We start from the raw sequence: 17,147 nt of genomic DNA on the forward strand, positions 1-17,147 counted from the left end.
CACTTTAGATGAATGGCCTGGCTTGTTGTTTTTTGTTTTTTTTTTCATGGTTATGCTTTTTGGTTTTACTGCTATTATTATGCAAGCAGAGAAACCGTCTCCAGATTTAGCTCACTCTGCACAGAGCGCCAAAGCAATTGACCCCAGAAGACCTCGGAAAGGCGTCCCACTCTTGCTATGTGTTTGCAACTTTACATGGAATACTCATGTTCTGTGTTGTAATTACAAAGCCCATGGCAGGTGCAGTTATCCCCATTCACCTACAACACTAAGACCTCATTCATCCTATGTGTCTTTTTTTCCCCATTCATCCTCCAAACAGGATCTTCACTATAATCCCTCCTGTATTTTACAAGACTATTGTCGATGATGAAGGGCTTTGAATTAGTCTCTCACTCTCATCTCTGTTTTCCGCTGCCTCTTTAATCTTTTTTTCTTTTATATCGGCATGAAATGACTTGTTGGAGCTAATATCCCTGTGCAAAGCCAATCTAAAAAAGGAAAAAAAACATCTTAGGAAGCACTAGAATATTGTCCTTTCCTCTTTTTTGTTTCCTCTTGTGGATAGCTTTATCGTTTGTTAACCAGACTATTTATCTCTTTGTGTCACTGCATCCTTCTCATTGTTCTGCTTATGTACCTTTCTTGAAAAAAAAAACCCTTTGGATACCTCCTGTTATTCCACTGTACATATGCTATGTATCACAAACACCTCTGTTATTAGAAATATATTAGGCTTTTGATCCAAGTTCTTATCCAAGCCACGATGGAAATTGCAACCCAGCAGAAGCAGACAAATTTAATAAAAGCTCCTCAACAATGCAAAAAGCTTTTTTACGCTCATGTGAAGTGGAAAATTGCTTTGTCAATGAGGAAATTGGACGATAAACACCGATCGAAACGCATTGGCAGGCTGGCACAATGCAGACGCGGCATAATCTGGATTTGAGTTTAATTGCAAAAAGAATTGGGGAAATAGGGCTTTGTGGCTGAGAGCTTGATAGAGCGTCAGTGCTGATTTTGTATCGGTCTGTTCAGTATGAAGATGCAGCCACTGGAAACCAGCAAAGTTGCAAACAGTGGACTTTTTTACATTACAAACAAGATTTATTGTAAAACTTGGTTCGTAAGTAGATTTCGTTGCATTCTTGCAATGCCTGTTGAGCTGTTTCCTCATGTTTAAACTCATTATGCTAAGCTAAGCTAATTGTAGTCAGTGTATAGAACTTGGCATTAAAGGGAGGAAACATATTTCCAGAAATGTCAAACTTTTTCTTTAAAAAATTATGTCTGAAGGTTGTGAAATTAAAAAATCTGTTCAGCTTGAAATTTGACCAACAAAGCAGGTTGCTCTTTCTACGCAATAATGTTCTGCTTTTTGATGCACTGGAATTCAGTTGGATTCTTTGAGAACCAAAACAGGGAAATTGATGAATAAACCTCGCAACTTTTCGTGTGAAATTGCAACAGCACTGTGAACATGTGTCTCATCACACAGTCATTGCTTATTGGCGCGTGACTGAACAATGACATCCCTTTTTTCTTGTTTTTCTTCCCCTCTCTCTGTACTTTCCCAGGTAGGGCAGTTCAGTCAATTTCTCCATGAATGTACGTCACAATGATGATGACAGACCAGATTCCACTGGACTTGGCTCCGCCCCCCCTCCTGAACGGGGAGGTCCCTCTCATGCCTCACATGGTTAACGGTGACGCAGCGCAGCAGGTAAACACTCGTGCATTTGTCATGTGCATACAGTTGCTTCCCTGCAGAATGAACTCGCAAACGCATCCACCGTCTTCACTCAACATTCTTGATCCAGATGCATGCAGGAATACACATCAGTCAGGCCCGCACACACTTCTCTTTGTTGTCATTTCATCACATGCCTCGTGGGTTTGTCGCCACAGGAAATGAAAAGCTGCCAAGCCGCTACCGTAAAACATTTGCTAGGAACAGGAATAAACACATGCAGGTACATTCACATGCATCTTTTTTTTTTTTTTAGCTGCATGTAACTAGCTCTCTCGCTTCATTGACGAATCCCAGACCTTTGCTTGAAACACTTTGAAAAAGGAGTCAGCTGCTTCTCTGTGACTGACTGATCTTATCGGATGATGCCGAGCACGCTGGATCACCTTCAAAGTACAAAACCCCGCCCGAGCCCAGCGCACGCAAAAGGAAGCAATCAGCGTAATTAAAAACATCACAGTTAATTGACCTGGGTCTAATCCTGTTGTTGCAGATACATTTTCACACTGTGTGCTTTTGATAGATGAGGGATGATGATGATGTTTGTATATCATCCCCAGCCTGTTCCCTCACAGCCCAGAGGAAGCATGGTGGGAGTGTTTTGGCTGCGACACATAACAGTTATGGGGGTTTTTGGCTGTGGCACACAGCAGTTAGGGAGCTCTTTTTATTGTAACACCCTGCAGTTTAAACTTGGTTCCCAGTGTGGAATCAAGGATCTAGACCGGTGATTATATAGATTTGACTCTGCGTGCGTGTCTGTCCGTGTTTGTGTGTATTTGTTTGTTGCTTGCTCTCTCTCTTACTGTGTGTGTGTGTGTTTCTGTCAGTGTCTGTGGGGGCACACGAGTGTCTGTGTTGAGTCTGAATACATACTTGTGTGTTTCTCTGCTTGCTTGTCTATCAGTTATCCTGTCTATCTGTGTCTACCTGCCTACACCTGTTTATGTGTGTTTATCTGTGTCTGTTGCTTTGGTACATGCAAGCAAAGAGATCAGATGCATTTGCATGATAGTCTGGGTGCAACTGTGTATCATACGGCGATCATCTCTGTGTCAAAATGTGAAATGCATCATTGCACAGGGAACCAAAATGTCATCAAATTAAGACTCTGTGTTTGTGCAACCCATTGGGATCTTAAATAAAGAAAATCAATCCCCCCCCTGTGACAATATGCATTTTTGCAGTGTCATTGTAAGTGTTTTTGCACGTGGCAAAATAAAACACAAATATGTAGCCAGCGAAGTTGTGACGTGGGAGGAGCCGTTTTGGTTACCTGTGGGTCTGGAAATAAAACCCCATTCATTTTCGGCACAAAGCTGCATGACTCGCAGTCGGTGCATTGCGGTTTTGGATCGAAACGATGCTCTCCTGGTTAAATCACCAGTGCAAAAGATTACAATCTCTGTACTTTAATCTGGCCCTTTAATTAAAAAAACTGAGCTGAGTGAGCTTCAGTATATGAAAACTTTATGTTAACCCCCAAAGGTGCATTTAAGCAAGAAACATCCAGTTGTCCAGCTGAAAAATCCAGTCTACTGACGTGGAACATCTGTAGCTTGATTCTTCTCACTTTCTGGGCCAGTTGTGGATGAATTTAGAAACTAGGACACTGTTTTGTTAACTGCTATAACTATGAAGCTTTTTGAATTACAGTGTGCCTCTAGCTGTCTTCTCTTTATGGCAATCATGGCTGAAGCTCATGGACAGGGTGGCATTTAGAGTCATCTGCCACTTATAAACAAAGATGAATGATTAAAGACACCTTCAGGGAAAATCCAATTCTTTACCATGTCAGCATGTCCATATGGTGTTTTTTTTTCTATATGCTAGGCATATCATTAGAGAAAAAGGGGCCATGGATAAGGATTTCTGTCTTGAAACTGCAGTGCACTGATGCCAGTCTCATAAACCGATTCAGACATCTGGGATTTCATATGAAACAAACCAAAAGAACCAATCGTGTCAGCTCACAGGGTGGAGCTTTTTGTATCATCATTCTTCTTCAGAATTGGTTTCTAATTCAAACACGTATGAATAACTCATTACTCATTGCCAGAGTAGTTTTAAAGTTTTTAAGCGGAAATGAAGGCACAATTGTTTTCACGGTTAAAAAAAAATGAGTTTGCAGTGCTCTAATCAGTGACTGGAGAGTGACATAAATCATAGAATTTAAAGGATAAATTCAAATGTTAACATAGACAGCAGTTCCAGGACCAGCAGCTCCTGTCACATCACAGCTACATCAAAAGTTATGTGTTTGGTTCCATTTAGAACATGAATCTCTGCATTGTCGACATAATGAGCCGCAACATTTTTTTTAGTCAAAAAAAGTTTGGTGTAGAATTTTCTACTGGCTGCATTATTTGCAATTCAGTGTAATATAGCTCATGTATACTTGGCTAGCACTGTTGCGTGCTGAAGAAGGATAGCTGCATTTTATTCTGTTGGGGGTGCAGTCCTGCTCATAATTTTTGACGGTTATTATTTTTTTGCTTCTGAAAATTCCTAACCATCTTCAGATAATGGAGCTGAGTGTGCTCATTTGTTACTGACCGTTATTCCTCTAGCCATGACATTCTCCTATGCTCAGATCTAGTGTCATTTTTATTTTAATTAGCGATCCACTGTCTAAAAAACGTCCGATTTTCAGCCATTCCTGTCTGTTCCCTTACCTAGCCACTTGATTTACCTTGGTCTGTCATGTTGGTGACATTTAACTAATGAGTAATGGGCGAAAGCTGAAATATTAAAATAAAATAAGCAACATTGCAATCCCTGTATAGTCACACCGAATAACTATGTCATGCATTTAGAGGTTATCTATAATGGGGCTGGATTTTTTGCAAAATTCCATTAAGTGGTGAAATTTAAACCCCAGCTTTGCACTTTTTTTAATGGTAAGAAAGATTGTTTGTAGTTGTTAAAAATATTGCCACTTCATCCCAGCATAAACTGACTGGATCATGATGCTATAAAATGGAGTAAAACAAACACGACTGCTTCATGGGTGGTGCAATGTTGGCATGTGGAGTTTTAGGCAATGGCACTACTCGCACCCACCCACATGTTCTGATATAGGGGTTTTCTCAGTCCTTGGGAAACATGGGTCGCCCTGTACTATGCTGGGGTTCCCATAGCAACAGCAGCCGCTGCAGCAGACAGAGCAGGAAGTGTGTGACTGTGTGTGTGTGTGTCTGACGGAGAGGAGCAGGTTAGCACTGAGATGGGAGAAGATGCAGTCGCTACAGGAGGGGACGCAGGATATGAGGATTTTACAGCGGCACACCTGTAGAGCGTAGACAGGGCTGTGCTTGTGCGTGCATGCATGTGTGTGTGACTACATGTGCGCTTGTGTGCAATGGAGGGTCACCTGTTTCATGTCTACAGCCACGTGTGTACTCTCAACAATCTGTATGCGGAGAATATGACGGTAAGGTGCATGCATCCTGCCTTCAGGCACATCCAGCGGACAGTGTCATGTATTATGGCTTCATTTGTGTGCCCTCACATGTCTGTGTGTTTAATTGTGGTAAATGTCCCCCACTCTGTGTGTGTGTGTGTGTGTGTGTGTTGTATCTGTGTGTACTGTTTTTTTTTCTTCTCGTCAGCGTGGTTTAAAGAGAAAGGCGTTTCTTAAATCAGGGTGTGTGAGACAGCAGCAGAGTGTCCCCATTAGCTTATCTAACACATTTTCATTTGTGTGAACTCTGTGTCCGCCCTCCTCTAAGGTCTTGTGGTTGTTGTGTTATGTCACCTCTGCAAGCCCATTGGCTACCCAGCAGAGCATCTGTTCTGTGATTGCTAAAGATGGTTGTACGTTTGTCTTTTTTTTTTCCCCTTAATGCCATTTTAAAGTCAGTTTTTCAACAATTATCTGCTTTTCCTATATAACAATGTCTTTTTTGTGTGTGTGTGTGGATGTGTGTGGGTATACAGGTGATCCTGGTGCAGGTGAACCCGGGGGAGACGTTTACCATCCGGGCAGAGGACGGCTCACTGCAATGCATCCAGGGTCAGTCTCCTCTTATATCGTTATGTTCTCATGTTAACTTGTGGCCTGGTGGCTGCATTTCCCGTAGTTTCATTATATGCTGACTGCACATGCTTACATGATGTTTCTGGCCTGGAAATACATCAGATAATTTGACAAGCATTTACTTTTCATTGATTCATACATCTCATGAATGGAGGATTTGCAGCCTTCACTCTACCCAAAAGAATCGTACCAGTGTTTGTGCATGTTGTTGCAAACAGTTTTTCTTTTTAGATTTCTAGGCAGTCACGGGCTTCCATTCGAGACTTGACCGTGCTTTTTTTTTTTATCTTAGGCTCCTTTCAGACATGCAGTCCTTTCTATTAATCTAATGGTAATTCGTGAAAATTACAACAGCCGTCTAACCACATTGGACCTAGTTTCATTTATGTATCAGTTTAAAGACAGCATGTCGTCACACATACATGGTTGCTCTAGTTACTAATACGATTAGGTCACATTCTATATCATGCATTAATGTCACTACTGCTAGCATACTATGTGAAACTATCTAAAGTTTTTTTTCTACTAAAAAACACTTTAGGTGATATGTTCAGAGTTTAATAAACACATCAGAGTTTTACAATAAAATAGAAATGGTGCAACATCTGTGACGGAGCTCAACCTGAGCAGAACGGCTGTGAAACAAACAAATGAATTGCATCCATAAATCGTGACTTTGTGTATGACAGCTCACCTGCCTGATATTGAGGAGAAGTACAAAACAGGCTGGAAGATACTGGATAAAATTGACATTGCGATAATTTGTTTATCTGCAATATATTTTGTGAATTATCACCAGAGGACCTGAAAAAATCTATTTCAAAGAAAGTAGTCATTCTTGAATGACTACTTAGGTGGTTTTGTAGGGGAGGGGCGCTGCATAGAGAGAGTATGACTTGCAAAGATATTCAAACTCTATATTTATTTTGCCTTTGATGGCATTTAGATCTGACTTTGTACTTGCCTCGTAGAGCTTTGTTGTGTTAATTTAAATGGTCAAACAAATTTTCTTTGTTGCCTCCTGTGGTGGCAATAATTGCAAGACATTGCCGACAGGGTATCTATTTTTGGTTGTTTCTGTAGCACGTAGTAAGGAATTATGTTATGTAAAACATTTTCTCTTGGAAAATGAGAACAGTGCAAGTTTTCTTTGTATTTCAGGCAGTGAAAAAGTGTTGACATGAGGACTTTGAGTGAATTTGGCTTTCTGTACATTCCTGTGGTGTGACTGTTGCGCATGTGCACATTGGAATGTCAATGCTAAAACAATATATTGTGCAGCTCTGGCACATAATTTAATTCACTGTTGCATCTTTACCAATTCTGTCCTCCGTGTTGCTTTTAGTTTAGCTTTAGTCTTGTGTTTGTTGGAAGCTCCTTGAACCTTGACGTTGTCTAAAGTTCAATCTTGAATGTATGGCATATACTGCACACATACCGAGGCTGTCTGTCTGTCTGTTACTGTCGTGGATGTACCTGAATGTAGCTGTGAGCAACATCAATGTAAAAGTGACCTACTTTTACATGACACAATGCTGTCATTTTACCAGATTGATGAAGGCAGCCATGTTATGTCTCCCATGTTCTACAAAGGGCTATATTGTGTTGTGACACATGAAGAAACACGGATTCTTGTATTTCTAAGATCGACAAAGCACAAATGGAGCATGTTTGTGCTATTGTAGAGATTGGGGAGATAGAATCACTACTTTGAAGCAAGCTTCAGAGCTTTTTTTAATCCACAAAGCTACCATCATCCATCATAATTGCTGATGGTCTTCTGGGTTTAGCTTTCCAACAAGATAGCCTGGGAATACAATGTTCAGTAGCTGGCTTTTAATACCAGGATGCAGCAGATTCCTAGAGGCACATTGATGCACTGTCCGGTCTTTCATCTGCATTATCACAAACAAGTTGTTATCATCTCAAGGATATCTCTAAAAGTGTTTATATTGCTGTACAACGTGCAAAAAACTTCAGAATACCGTAAAATTGTTGTTTTTTGGAGAGCTTTGCATATTGAAATGGTGCGGAAATGGTAGAGAGGGGCAGTGGTGTCTATCGCTGTGTTAAAAACTTGAAAGCCCTGTCGACTCAGTGACAGGTCGGGACAGAGTGGGCAGCCATGGCCGCACTCTCTGGCTTCATCTGATATCAGTACATGAAAAGAGTGGAAATGTAAGCCACTTAGAAGCTCTTAAAGACGGAAGGAGGTGGCAAGTAACACGGGATTTCCCCCAACTCCTCTGGAATTGTGTCCCACTTTGATGATGTCAGAAGTGTAAGCTGTTGCTCACTAACTTTGAAAGGACGTCTTTGTTTTCCCTCTCAATCTCCTTCCCTTCTGTCTGCATCTCTCTTCTTCTATAACTCTTTCTTTGCCCTCTGAGTGAAGGTTTTCTTTGAGAGAGAGAGAGAGAGAGGGAGACAGGGAGCAGTTTTGGCTCAGACTTTGCCCTCCACCCCCTTTCTGAAAAAACAGAACCCTCTCAAACCCCCCTCCACCACCACGGCTCTCTGTGTTGTAACAAATTACATCCCGCCTCCTTTTCTCCGCCCGCCATATAATTCAATTTTTCTCTGAAATCAGTGGGATGGCCTCGGGCAGACCTACGGGCGCAGATAATGCCAGATAGAAACGATGGAAGGATGCAGGGATGTGCAGATGCAGTTGAGAGATGAAATTACAGACATGGATCAGTGGCTTGTGGAAAGATGGCTAAAAGATGGATGAAAGCATGGTTTAGTGCATGTAGTGAGTAGATGACAGGGATGCCAGACATTTGATTTGCAAAAAAGACAGTGTTGATGTAGCTGGGGTCAGGTGGCCGTCTGTATTTGTGTGGTTGAATGTGCATGCAAAATTTAGCATCGAAGGCACCGTGTATGTCTGTTTTTTTTGGTGCCCTTTACTACAGTTGCAGAAAGTTAATTGGGTGGGAGGCTGGGGACTCGGGGTCATATTTGAATGCAGATATTATTAATGTGAAGGGGCCACACAGGCACATAGACTCCTGCTCTTTGGCTCTATCTCGCTCTTGGAGGAGGTCACCGGGTTTAATGAGAGGTGGAGTGTGGCAGTGTGTTTTGAAGGCGAACTGAGTCGCTCTTTAGACAGACTCGGTGTGATTACGGAGACCTCAGAGCTCCATGTTTGCGCATGCTTGTGTGCGCCTGCGTGTGTGTTTGCACTTCAGCGTGCTCTTGCACGAGTGTGTGCGGCAGAGAGCGAGATTACAGAGACCTCAGGGCACAACCAGGGACCAGCTTTTATATAAAGTAACCTCTGTTTAGCTGCTGCACTGCGGTGCGTGCATGCAAACATGCACACACACACAGACGTGGATGCTCTGCCAAGGCAGAACCAGCCTGGAGGACGTCGGCACAGCAGCCAGAACAGATTCTTTCATAGGAACCTTGAGCCTTCTTATTCCTCTGCTCACTTCTCATTGTCTTTCACCTCCTCTTCTTCTTGTTTTCTTGTCATTCATGTGTCTCTGTGTTAACCTGGAGCAGAAAAGAGGCTATTGTATTTGCCGGATTGATGTTAAGTGCTGCTCATTAGCCACACTGCTGCTCACTGCTACTGGCTGAATTATGCGCTTTTATTGGACTGAAGGTTTACATAGAATTTTATGAAGCTCAACAAGTTACCTCAGGGCCCATGAAATCCTTTTAAAAACTGTGCTGCGTTCAAATTATCCACGATTGCCCTTAAATAAACTGAAGAAAAGTTTATTTTTCAGTAGCTCTCGCTTATGTCAGTGATATGCTTTCACCTCCTCTCCCTTATCTTTCCTCCGTTGCCGTCTTATGCTTGCATCAAGCAGTAAATCAGTGTATCTCATTGTGAAATCCTGTCCTGTATCAGTTGGCTGGTTAGCGTGTTCTCTGCATGTATGCGAGTGTCTGCGTGTCTCCATCCCCTGTTTAAACAGGCTGACCTGTCGGTGCTCCGGGGGTCAGCTTCAACTGACCGCCTCCCACCCCCACCTCCCCCCATTACACTCCCAGTCTCCCCCCACCTCCCATTCAGCCTCCCTCCCCCACTAAGACCATTCCCCTGAGCTTTCCCACACTCACATCAAAGGACAAGACTCTAGAGGGTGTGTTAGAGCACCCTGCTCTGGAATGCGAGTGTGTTGCCCTGTGCGAAAACGTGTGTGTGTGTCTATGTGTGTTTTACAAGGCTGTGTTGGTTTACTGTGTTGTTTGCTCTTTGTTGGACTTTTATGAGGGATGATGAGGCCAGGGGGTGAAGAGCAGGAAGCTGTGTCCCGCCAGCAAGGATGTGACATCATTAAGGCTTGGGTGGCAGCATCTGAACCTCATCTGCAACTTGATAATATTTTGTGGTTTAAGTTTGATGTCGACTGTAGTCAGCAGTTTGTGTAGTTCGTCTGACTCGCCAGATATAGACTTGGGCTGTAAATCTGCCATTTCACCCACGCATTTCACGTGTCTTTCTCATCTCGTTTCGCTATCTGCACGTTAAAGTTTTGAAAATCCTCTTAGCGAAATAGCAACAACAAACACTGAGCTGGCGAACTTCTCAATGGCAAGTTCTGCAGAGAAAAGTGCAATAATGCAGCCATGCTTGGTCCTTTCAGCGAATTAACCAATTAACCTCCTCCTGTGAAAATGTTCCACCAAAACAGTGACAAGGGAACTATTTTGATGGAATATTTGCAGATAAGGAGGTGCCCTCATAGACCCTCCTGCCCTACAGTCAAATGATAATAAGGTGCAGCTAGACCACTCCCTCCAATCAACACAGCATTGTGGAGATAAGTCTGGCTATCTGTTGTCACTAACTAAGCCCTGCAACTTTAGTTTTTTTTCTGGATTATCCATTGTAATGACAGCGCTTGCCTCCCTGCATGCAAACGTTCCAACAAAACAATTTCACCCGTCACTATTTTAAGTTAACACCAAAGTCACATTCTTTGCTTAGCTCCGCCCACAGAAATTGTGATTGGTTTAAAGAAATGCAAACAAGCCAAAGCATTTTTCTTTCCTCCATCTACATCTGAATGATTATGTTTGACAGAATAGGCTGACACAGAGAGACTGGTCATATGAGACTAAGGCCAGTGTTATACTTTCCTTGCAGGCATATTTAGGAGGGTGCTCGTGATGTAAATGCCATCATTTGCCTAAGTCCACAAGAGTCTGTGCTGTATAGTGAACTGTGATTTTGCATGTAGATAATGATCACAGTTAACCAACGATTTAATGTCTTTATGATAAACACATCTTGCTTGCACAAAAGCCTTTGTATTTAATTGAGTAAAGTGTGTCCAGTATCACATAAGAGGCTAATGAAACTTTTGGAATAAATGGGGAACCTTTTCTTCAATGAGAGTTCAGTCGGAGAATGACTTCCTTATCACAAGAATGTATGATTTACGACCTTTTGAAAACTCTTTCTTGATAGAGATAGCATGTTTTTTCCTTGCATTTTCTCTATGTGTTCAGTTTTCTCCTGTACCAGAAGAGATGTATGTTAGAATCATACCCATGCCTTTTCTCTTTGCCTTGGATAAGATAAGATAGACTTTATTGATCTCACAAAGGAGAAATTTACTGTTACAGGGCTCTTAGAAACAAAACAGAGGAGTGCAAAAGTCACGAAAGTGCAAGAACAAGATAATAAATATTGCACATAATAACAACTACACAGTAGTGTTATATAGTCTGATGGCAGTGGGGATGAAGGACCTGCGGTAGCGCTCCTTCTTGCACTGAGATGGATCTGGAGCTAGTTAGGCCTAAATTGCTATTCTAGGTATGCATGCGGAATGTGCTTGAGATATAGTTAGTTGCTTCTTTGCCTTGACATTTTGATTAACAGAAATCTTACAATTTGGGTATACAATCACAGTATGAACTGTCAGATATTCCTCATACTCTTTCATTATAAATGTACTCATCTCCTTTAAACATAGACACACAATTGGCAAGCTTTTTGTCTTTCCTTTTATTAAAATTTAATAGGTTACAAAATGAATCGTAGTTAAGCCAAATAAATAGTGAATGCAAACAAAACAGGTAATTTTCTTTTAATTAGAACACACATATCAAACTGAATTCATGACAGCAAGTGGCTGATCCTTGTGACTTTTCTGCACAGGCTGGCTTCTGTGAATGCAAAATGCGTGCATCCATTGTCACTGCTGCTTTACTGCGGCAGCATAGTGGGAAATGTCATCTTGTTGTCTGCTGCAGTCCTGTTGGCTCAGGCTATTTTTCTGGTCCTGGTGGACACTGCCAGTGGTGTCTGTACCAGCTGTGTGCTCATGTTTCTTTGCATGCGTGTCATCTGGACAGAGCAGGGTGTGAACCATGTCAGAGTCTGTTTTGTGTTTTGCCAGCAGATGCGTGCGCTTTGTTCCCTCTCCTCTCTCTTTGCGTGTCCTGATTGTACCTCTAGGGGTGCATCCTAATTCTGTCATTTCACGTCTTCACACTCCTTCTAAAATCGATCAAACCCGCTGTCATTAAAGACATTCCACTCACCTTATTGTCGGTCAGGGTAGACGGAGGATACGCTGAGCGGCTTTGGCAGAAATCTTTCATCATGAGATAAAGTTGAATTGATTTAAATACTCCTTGTAGTTTCGAAAGTGGATGCGGCATTGAAACCACATCGTTAAAGCGCTTTTATTTGTTGATATTCTGTTCTTGTTCATCAAGTATTTTAAGTGGGATATGTGGTGAGAGAATGGGTGTGTATGAAGGCACTTTTTGTCTTCACTTTTTTTTACAGAACTTGCAGTATTGTTGCTGTTGTCATAGCAATTGACCTTTGGCTTCATTTACACATTGTAACCAGTTCAGCTGTCTGTGTGTCACAAAGAGACAATAGTTGCAATGTGCAATGTGTGTTCATTTTCTCATGAGGCATTACTATTACATGAATTATTATATATGGGGTCATCAGAATAAACAAATTCATGAAAGTAGATGCAAATTATGCTCATTTATTTTCTATACCTGCAACTGGCATCACATCAAATGAATTGTTTACTTATTTTCTTCTTCCTTGCATTTCAGCCTTAGATATATTCTTTTATTAAGTTGCAGAAAAGGAATTTGAATGTCTTTTTCTTGCCTTTGTACATTTGTTGTTGTCTGTTTCTCCTCATCTCCCTCAGTTTGTCTGTTTCTCCATGCTTCAGTCTTCATCTCAGTCAGATGGACCATGCAGATTTTGCTCTTCCTTGCTTTGCTGCATCACTCTTGCAGCTCGGTGGGGTTTTTCTTTTCGACCAGCCTTCTGCCGGAGTGTGCACTTGTACACTCGGAGCCCTTTGATGTAAGTGGAAATAGCTGGTTGAGAGAAGTATGGTGGAAAGTCTCGCGGCCTGTGTTTACACCGAGCCAGATGGCTCTAAACAAGCTGGAAGGGGGCAGAAGACGCAAATAAATTTTTTCCTCAGAAGAGCTTAATTTAGAGGACTGTTTCGGACAGACCCGTTACGACTTGTAGCCAGAGGTGGTTGCTTTAGGAACTTTTTCTGTCCCACCCATGTGGACCAGAGTGATGAGGCACTGCCATGAAAACTGCTGCGCAATTGAAAGACAACTAGGCTGATGCGTGTATTCCAGTTGACCCGTCAGCTGGAAGGATTTACAGTGTGTTTACTGAATTGAGCTACTTGGTGTATTTTGATCCCTCTTACTGTAAAATGAAAGGAGTAGGTAAATCCCCACATGTGTTAAAGTGCTCGTGTCCTTCATTCAGTTTTTGTGCATAAATGGGTGTGAATAGACGAATGAATGGGTGTGAGGTCATTAATATTATTGCACTTGCCTACAGCTCCAGGCATAACGAATCCCACAGCCATTTTCATGTTTTATTATAAGAGCTTAAAATGGCCATTATTTGCGTCTACGTGGCCTTTATAGATATTTCTAGGTTCAACTTTACACTGCTGATGTCATTTTCAGGCTGGCTTATCTGCCTCAAGAACACAATGTACGTCTAAAAAGACAGATTTCCACTAAGTGAGGGCCTGTCCTCGGCTTTGTGAGGCTTTCAAGTAGTTTATTTTGCATCAGAACTGTACTGAATGTCATACTTAACTCATTAACTAACCGCATCTTGTGGTTCCTCAGACAGGACATCTGCGTGCTAGTGAGAGATTTTCGTACATGTCATGCTCGTGTATCCCTCAACATCCCCGACACCTGCACCTAATTAGCCAAACCACCATAGTTGTCTGTCAGACCAGGAAAAGCATGCGAAGAAGTAGCGCTGTAACGAAGTCTCAGACAGTGATGTCTCAGTCTGGTGTGTTGGGGATTCTAACAGCACTGCAGATTATTTTTCTCCCCGCCGAATCTGTGTTTATGGAATATGCTTCACACTGCGATGGAAAAAGGGATAATGTGATGGGTGGAGAGACACATGGTTGAGAGGGATCACATAATAGAGAAATCCTGCGTGTGTGTGTAATGCGTGTTTCTGTATGTGTTTGAGTTTTGTAGCTTTAGCTTGACAGCCGGGCAAAAGGAAAACATTTTCACAAAGGATTTACCCACGGGATCTTATGCCCTCGGGCTAGCTGTAAAACCGAATCTGAAGGTGTGTTTGGTGTCTTAAATTTGTGTTATGTCCCATTGGATTTGGGGGAAACTGGTCGCCATGGGAACGGACTCTCACTCCAGGTGGTGTGTAATGGAATGTGATCCCTCTGGGCACAGTTTTGAGTGTGTGTGTGTGGCATACCTGCCTTCTTCTTTTTCCCAGCGTTTTCCACTCAAAAGTACTTTTTGTAGGAAACAAAAGGACACAGAGGATTGGTTTGGTTCATTTGGTACAAGGTAGTTAAGAAGTCCACTTCTGTGAGTGTATGAGGCAGAGAGGGAGTTGATTGTTGTTGTATGCCCTGCCCAGCACTCACTCATAAACCCAATGCCCTCGCACAGTAGGGCATGAGGAGGCAAAATGAGTGAGGAAGGAAGGGAGAGAGGGAGGGAGGGAGAAATGGACTTGAAATAAAATGATAGACTGCAGGAAGGTAAATAAAGGAAGACAGGCAGAAAGAAATAGAGGGATGGAATCAGACACTGCATGTCTGGTCGTGTCTGCTGCCATGCATTCCGGGTGAGGCCACTTCCTCTATGTGATGACCCCAGCCACCCCTGTGCTGCTGCTGACTTGGTCTGGTCTGCCAGCTCTTAAGGGAAAGCTGTATTTGCAGCTGGGTCTGGCCCACTTAGGGCAACCTGGTGGTGGGAGTGGTTTGGGGAGAGAAGGACAACCAAAACTCTTGTGTCTGTCTTCGTATGAGATTGCACGGAAGTGGATGTGTGTGTGTGAGCAGCAGCTGCGTAGAGGACAGTGCTTTGCAGATTTTTCCAGAGAGACAGAAAGAGATCTTTTCCAGGGATGAAATTCTTGGCTCTCTTGAAGCTCAGGGTACAGCTGGAGCATTTCTCTCTCTCTCTCTCCCTCTCTCTTTTCCAGCCTCCTTCACTTCATCCCTTGCTTTCCTGCTGTCTTCCCTTCTCACACTGTTTTCTATGTTGTAATATTTTTTTTTAGCCTCACCCTCACAAATTGAGTTTTTGATGATGTGCATGCTATTTTTAACAATAAATGAAACTTCATCAAGCCCAGAGGCCCTGGTAAAACGTTGAATTTCCTCCACATGTTGCTCATTGAATTAAATTCAGTTAAATTGGAGGAAGCTTTAATTATCACGTGGGGATCTTTAGCTGCAAGTTACGACAGGATGCATTTAAAAAAGGTATAAAGCAAACATGCCTGAGTCCTTCTCCTCTTGCACAGCTGCAGAAGTTCCACATGTGATTGTTTACATCATGTGTGTTTAGATTTCACAGGGAAGCCCCTCTTTTTTTTTTTTTTCTTCTCCCCCCCTTGCTCTGATCTTATTGGATGGGCGCAAGTGTGTGTCGCTCGATGGGTGGGCGCAACCAGGGAGGTCAAGGAATGATTGGAGACACTGGCAGGGCTTAATAATGATCTAAAAGAGTCTGACCTACATAGTTTTCCTTAGTTCTCTTCCTCTTGCAAATGCAGCTACAAGACATCTCCACTTCCTTGCTCGCCTAACAGTCATGGTACTTGCACACACACTCGTGCACACACACATACAAATTCATAGACTGAAACTGTGGAATTCAGAGTTGCAGAGTGGGGGAAAGTCCCTGCTAATCTAGGACTTCCAGTCTTGCCTTCTTTTCTTTCCATTGACATTCACACGACTTCTCTTCTCTTCTCTTCTCTTCTCTTCTCTTCTCTTCTCTTCTCTTCTCTTCTCTTCTCTTCTCTTCTCTTCTCTCTCTTCTCTTCTCTTCTCTTCTCTTCTCTTCTCTTCTCTTCTCTTCTCTTCTCTTCTCTTCTCTTCTCTTCTCTTCTCTTCTCTTCTCTTCTCTTCTCTTCTCTTCTCTTCTCTTTCCACACTTTCTCTGCTCTTTTGTGGTGGACACAAACTCAGTGCTGTTCAGACTGTGACTCATACGCCAGGAATGCCCCACATTAACATTTGGAGAGATAGGAGGAGGAAAGTGAAGGGGAGGACAGGAAAAGAAGGGGCAGAGGAGTACAGCTGGGTACAAACATAGCAGGCCGTGTAGAGAAAGAGGGGGGGGGATGACGAGAAACTGACTAAAAGTGTTGCTGCTGCTTTGGTGGGTCAAGGTTTGAGAATTGTTGCGTCTTTCCCGATCCGAGTGAGTGAGAAGGAGAAGGGAGTGAGGGAAGGAGAGCAGGATATGATTATATGACTCTGAGTCTGTTTACACACTAACAGCTGTTGCACTTCTCTCTTTCTGCCTCTCTCTCTTTTGCTCGCTGGCTGTAGACATGGAGAGTTGATTAGGGAATGGATATAATGAGTCATCATTGTCTGGATTGTGCATATTTGTGTGTGCACGTGCATGCTTGCACATATATGTCAGGAGCGTTTGCCCTCATGCTTGTGTGCGAGTGATAAGTCAAGTATGACGGACCCCATGTAGTGTGCGTTGCGTGGTTACCAAAACAATTGTATCTGCAGACCCAAGAATAGCCTTGTGAGATAACCTTGTGAGAAAAGAGCAGTGTGTGTGTGTGTGTTTGTGTGTTATGTCTGGATTTGCAGTTGCATTATTGTATGTGTATTCTATTTAGTTGTTTGTGCCAAGGTGACTGTGATTTATGTCAGAGCGCACTGTCCAAATGTCACTATGTTCTACAACAAGTCAGTTGTGTATGAACAGCTCGGTGCGTGTCTCTTTCATGTCGGTGCGACTTCTAAAGACTTTCTGCACACATGCCCAGGTGTGAATCTAGCCACTCGTTTGTGTGTTTTTTAAAATTTGTTTGTCGAAATGTGTGTGTGTGTT

The 17,147-nt window shown here is 42.5% G+C and overlaps 1 protein-coding gene across 1 annotated transcript in view; it reads left to right on the forward strand.

Moving 5' to 3' along the window:
- The window catches only part of fndc3ba (fibronectin type III domain containing 3Ba), a 109,494-nt gene that overhangs the window by 25,214 nt on the left and 67,133 nt on the right, over nt 1-17,147 (forward strand). Inside the window, exons 2-3 of the mRNA XM_022223052.2 lie at nt 1,578-1,723; nt 5,690-5,765. Of these exons, the coding sequence (XP_022078744.2) occupies nt 1,607-1,723; nt 5,690-5,765 (193 nt within the window). The 5' untranslated portion in view covers nt 1,578-1,606. The remainder of the gene's footprint in view (nt 1-1,577; nt 1,724-5,689; nt 5,766-17,147) is intronic.

The sequence above is a fragment of the Acanthochromis polyacanthus genome, chromosome 1 (genome assembly GCF_021347895.1).
Source record: "Acanthochromis polyacanthus isolate Apoly-LR-REF ecotype Palm Island chromosome 1, KAUST_Apoly_ChrSc, whole genome shotgun sequence".
In the NCBI taxonomy this organism is placed as follows: Eukaryota; Metazoa; Chordata; class Actinopteri; family Pomacentridae; genus Acanthochromis; species Acanthochromis polyacanthus.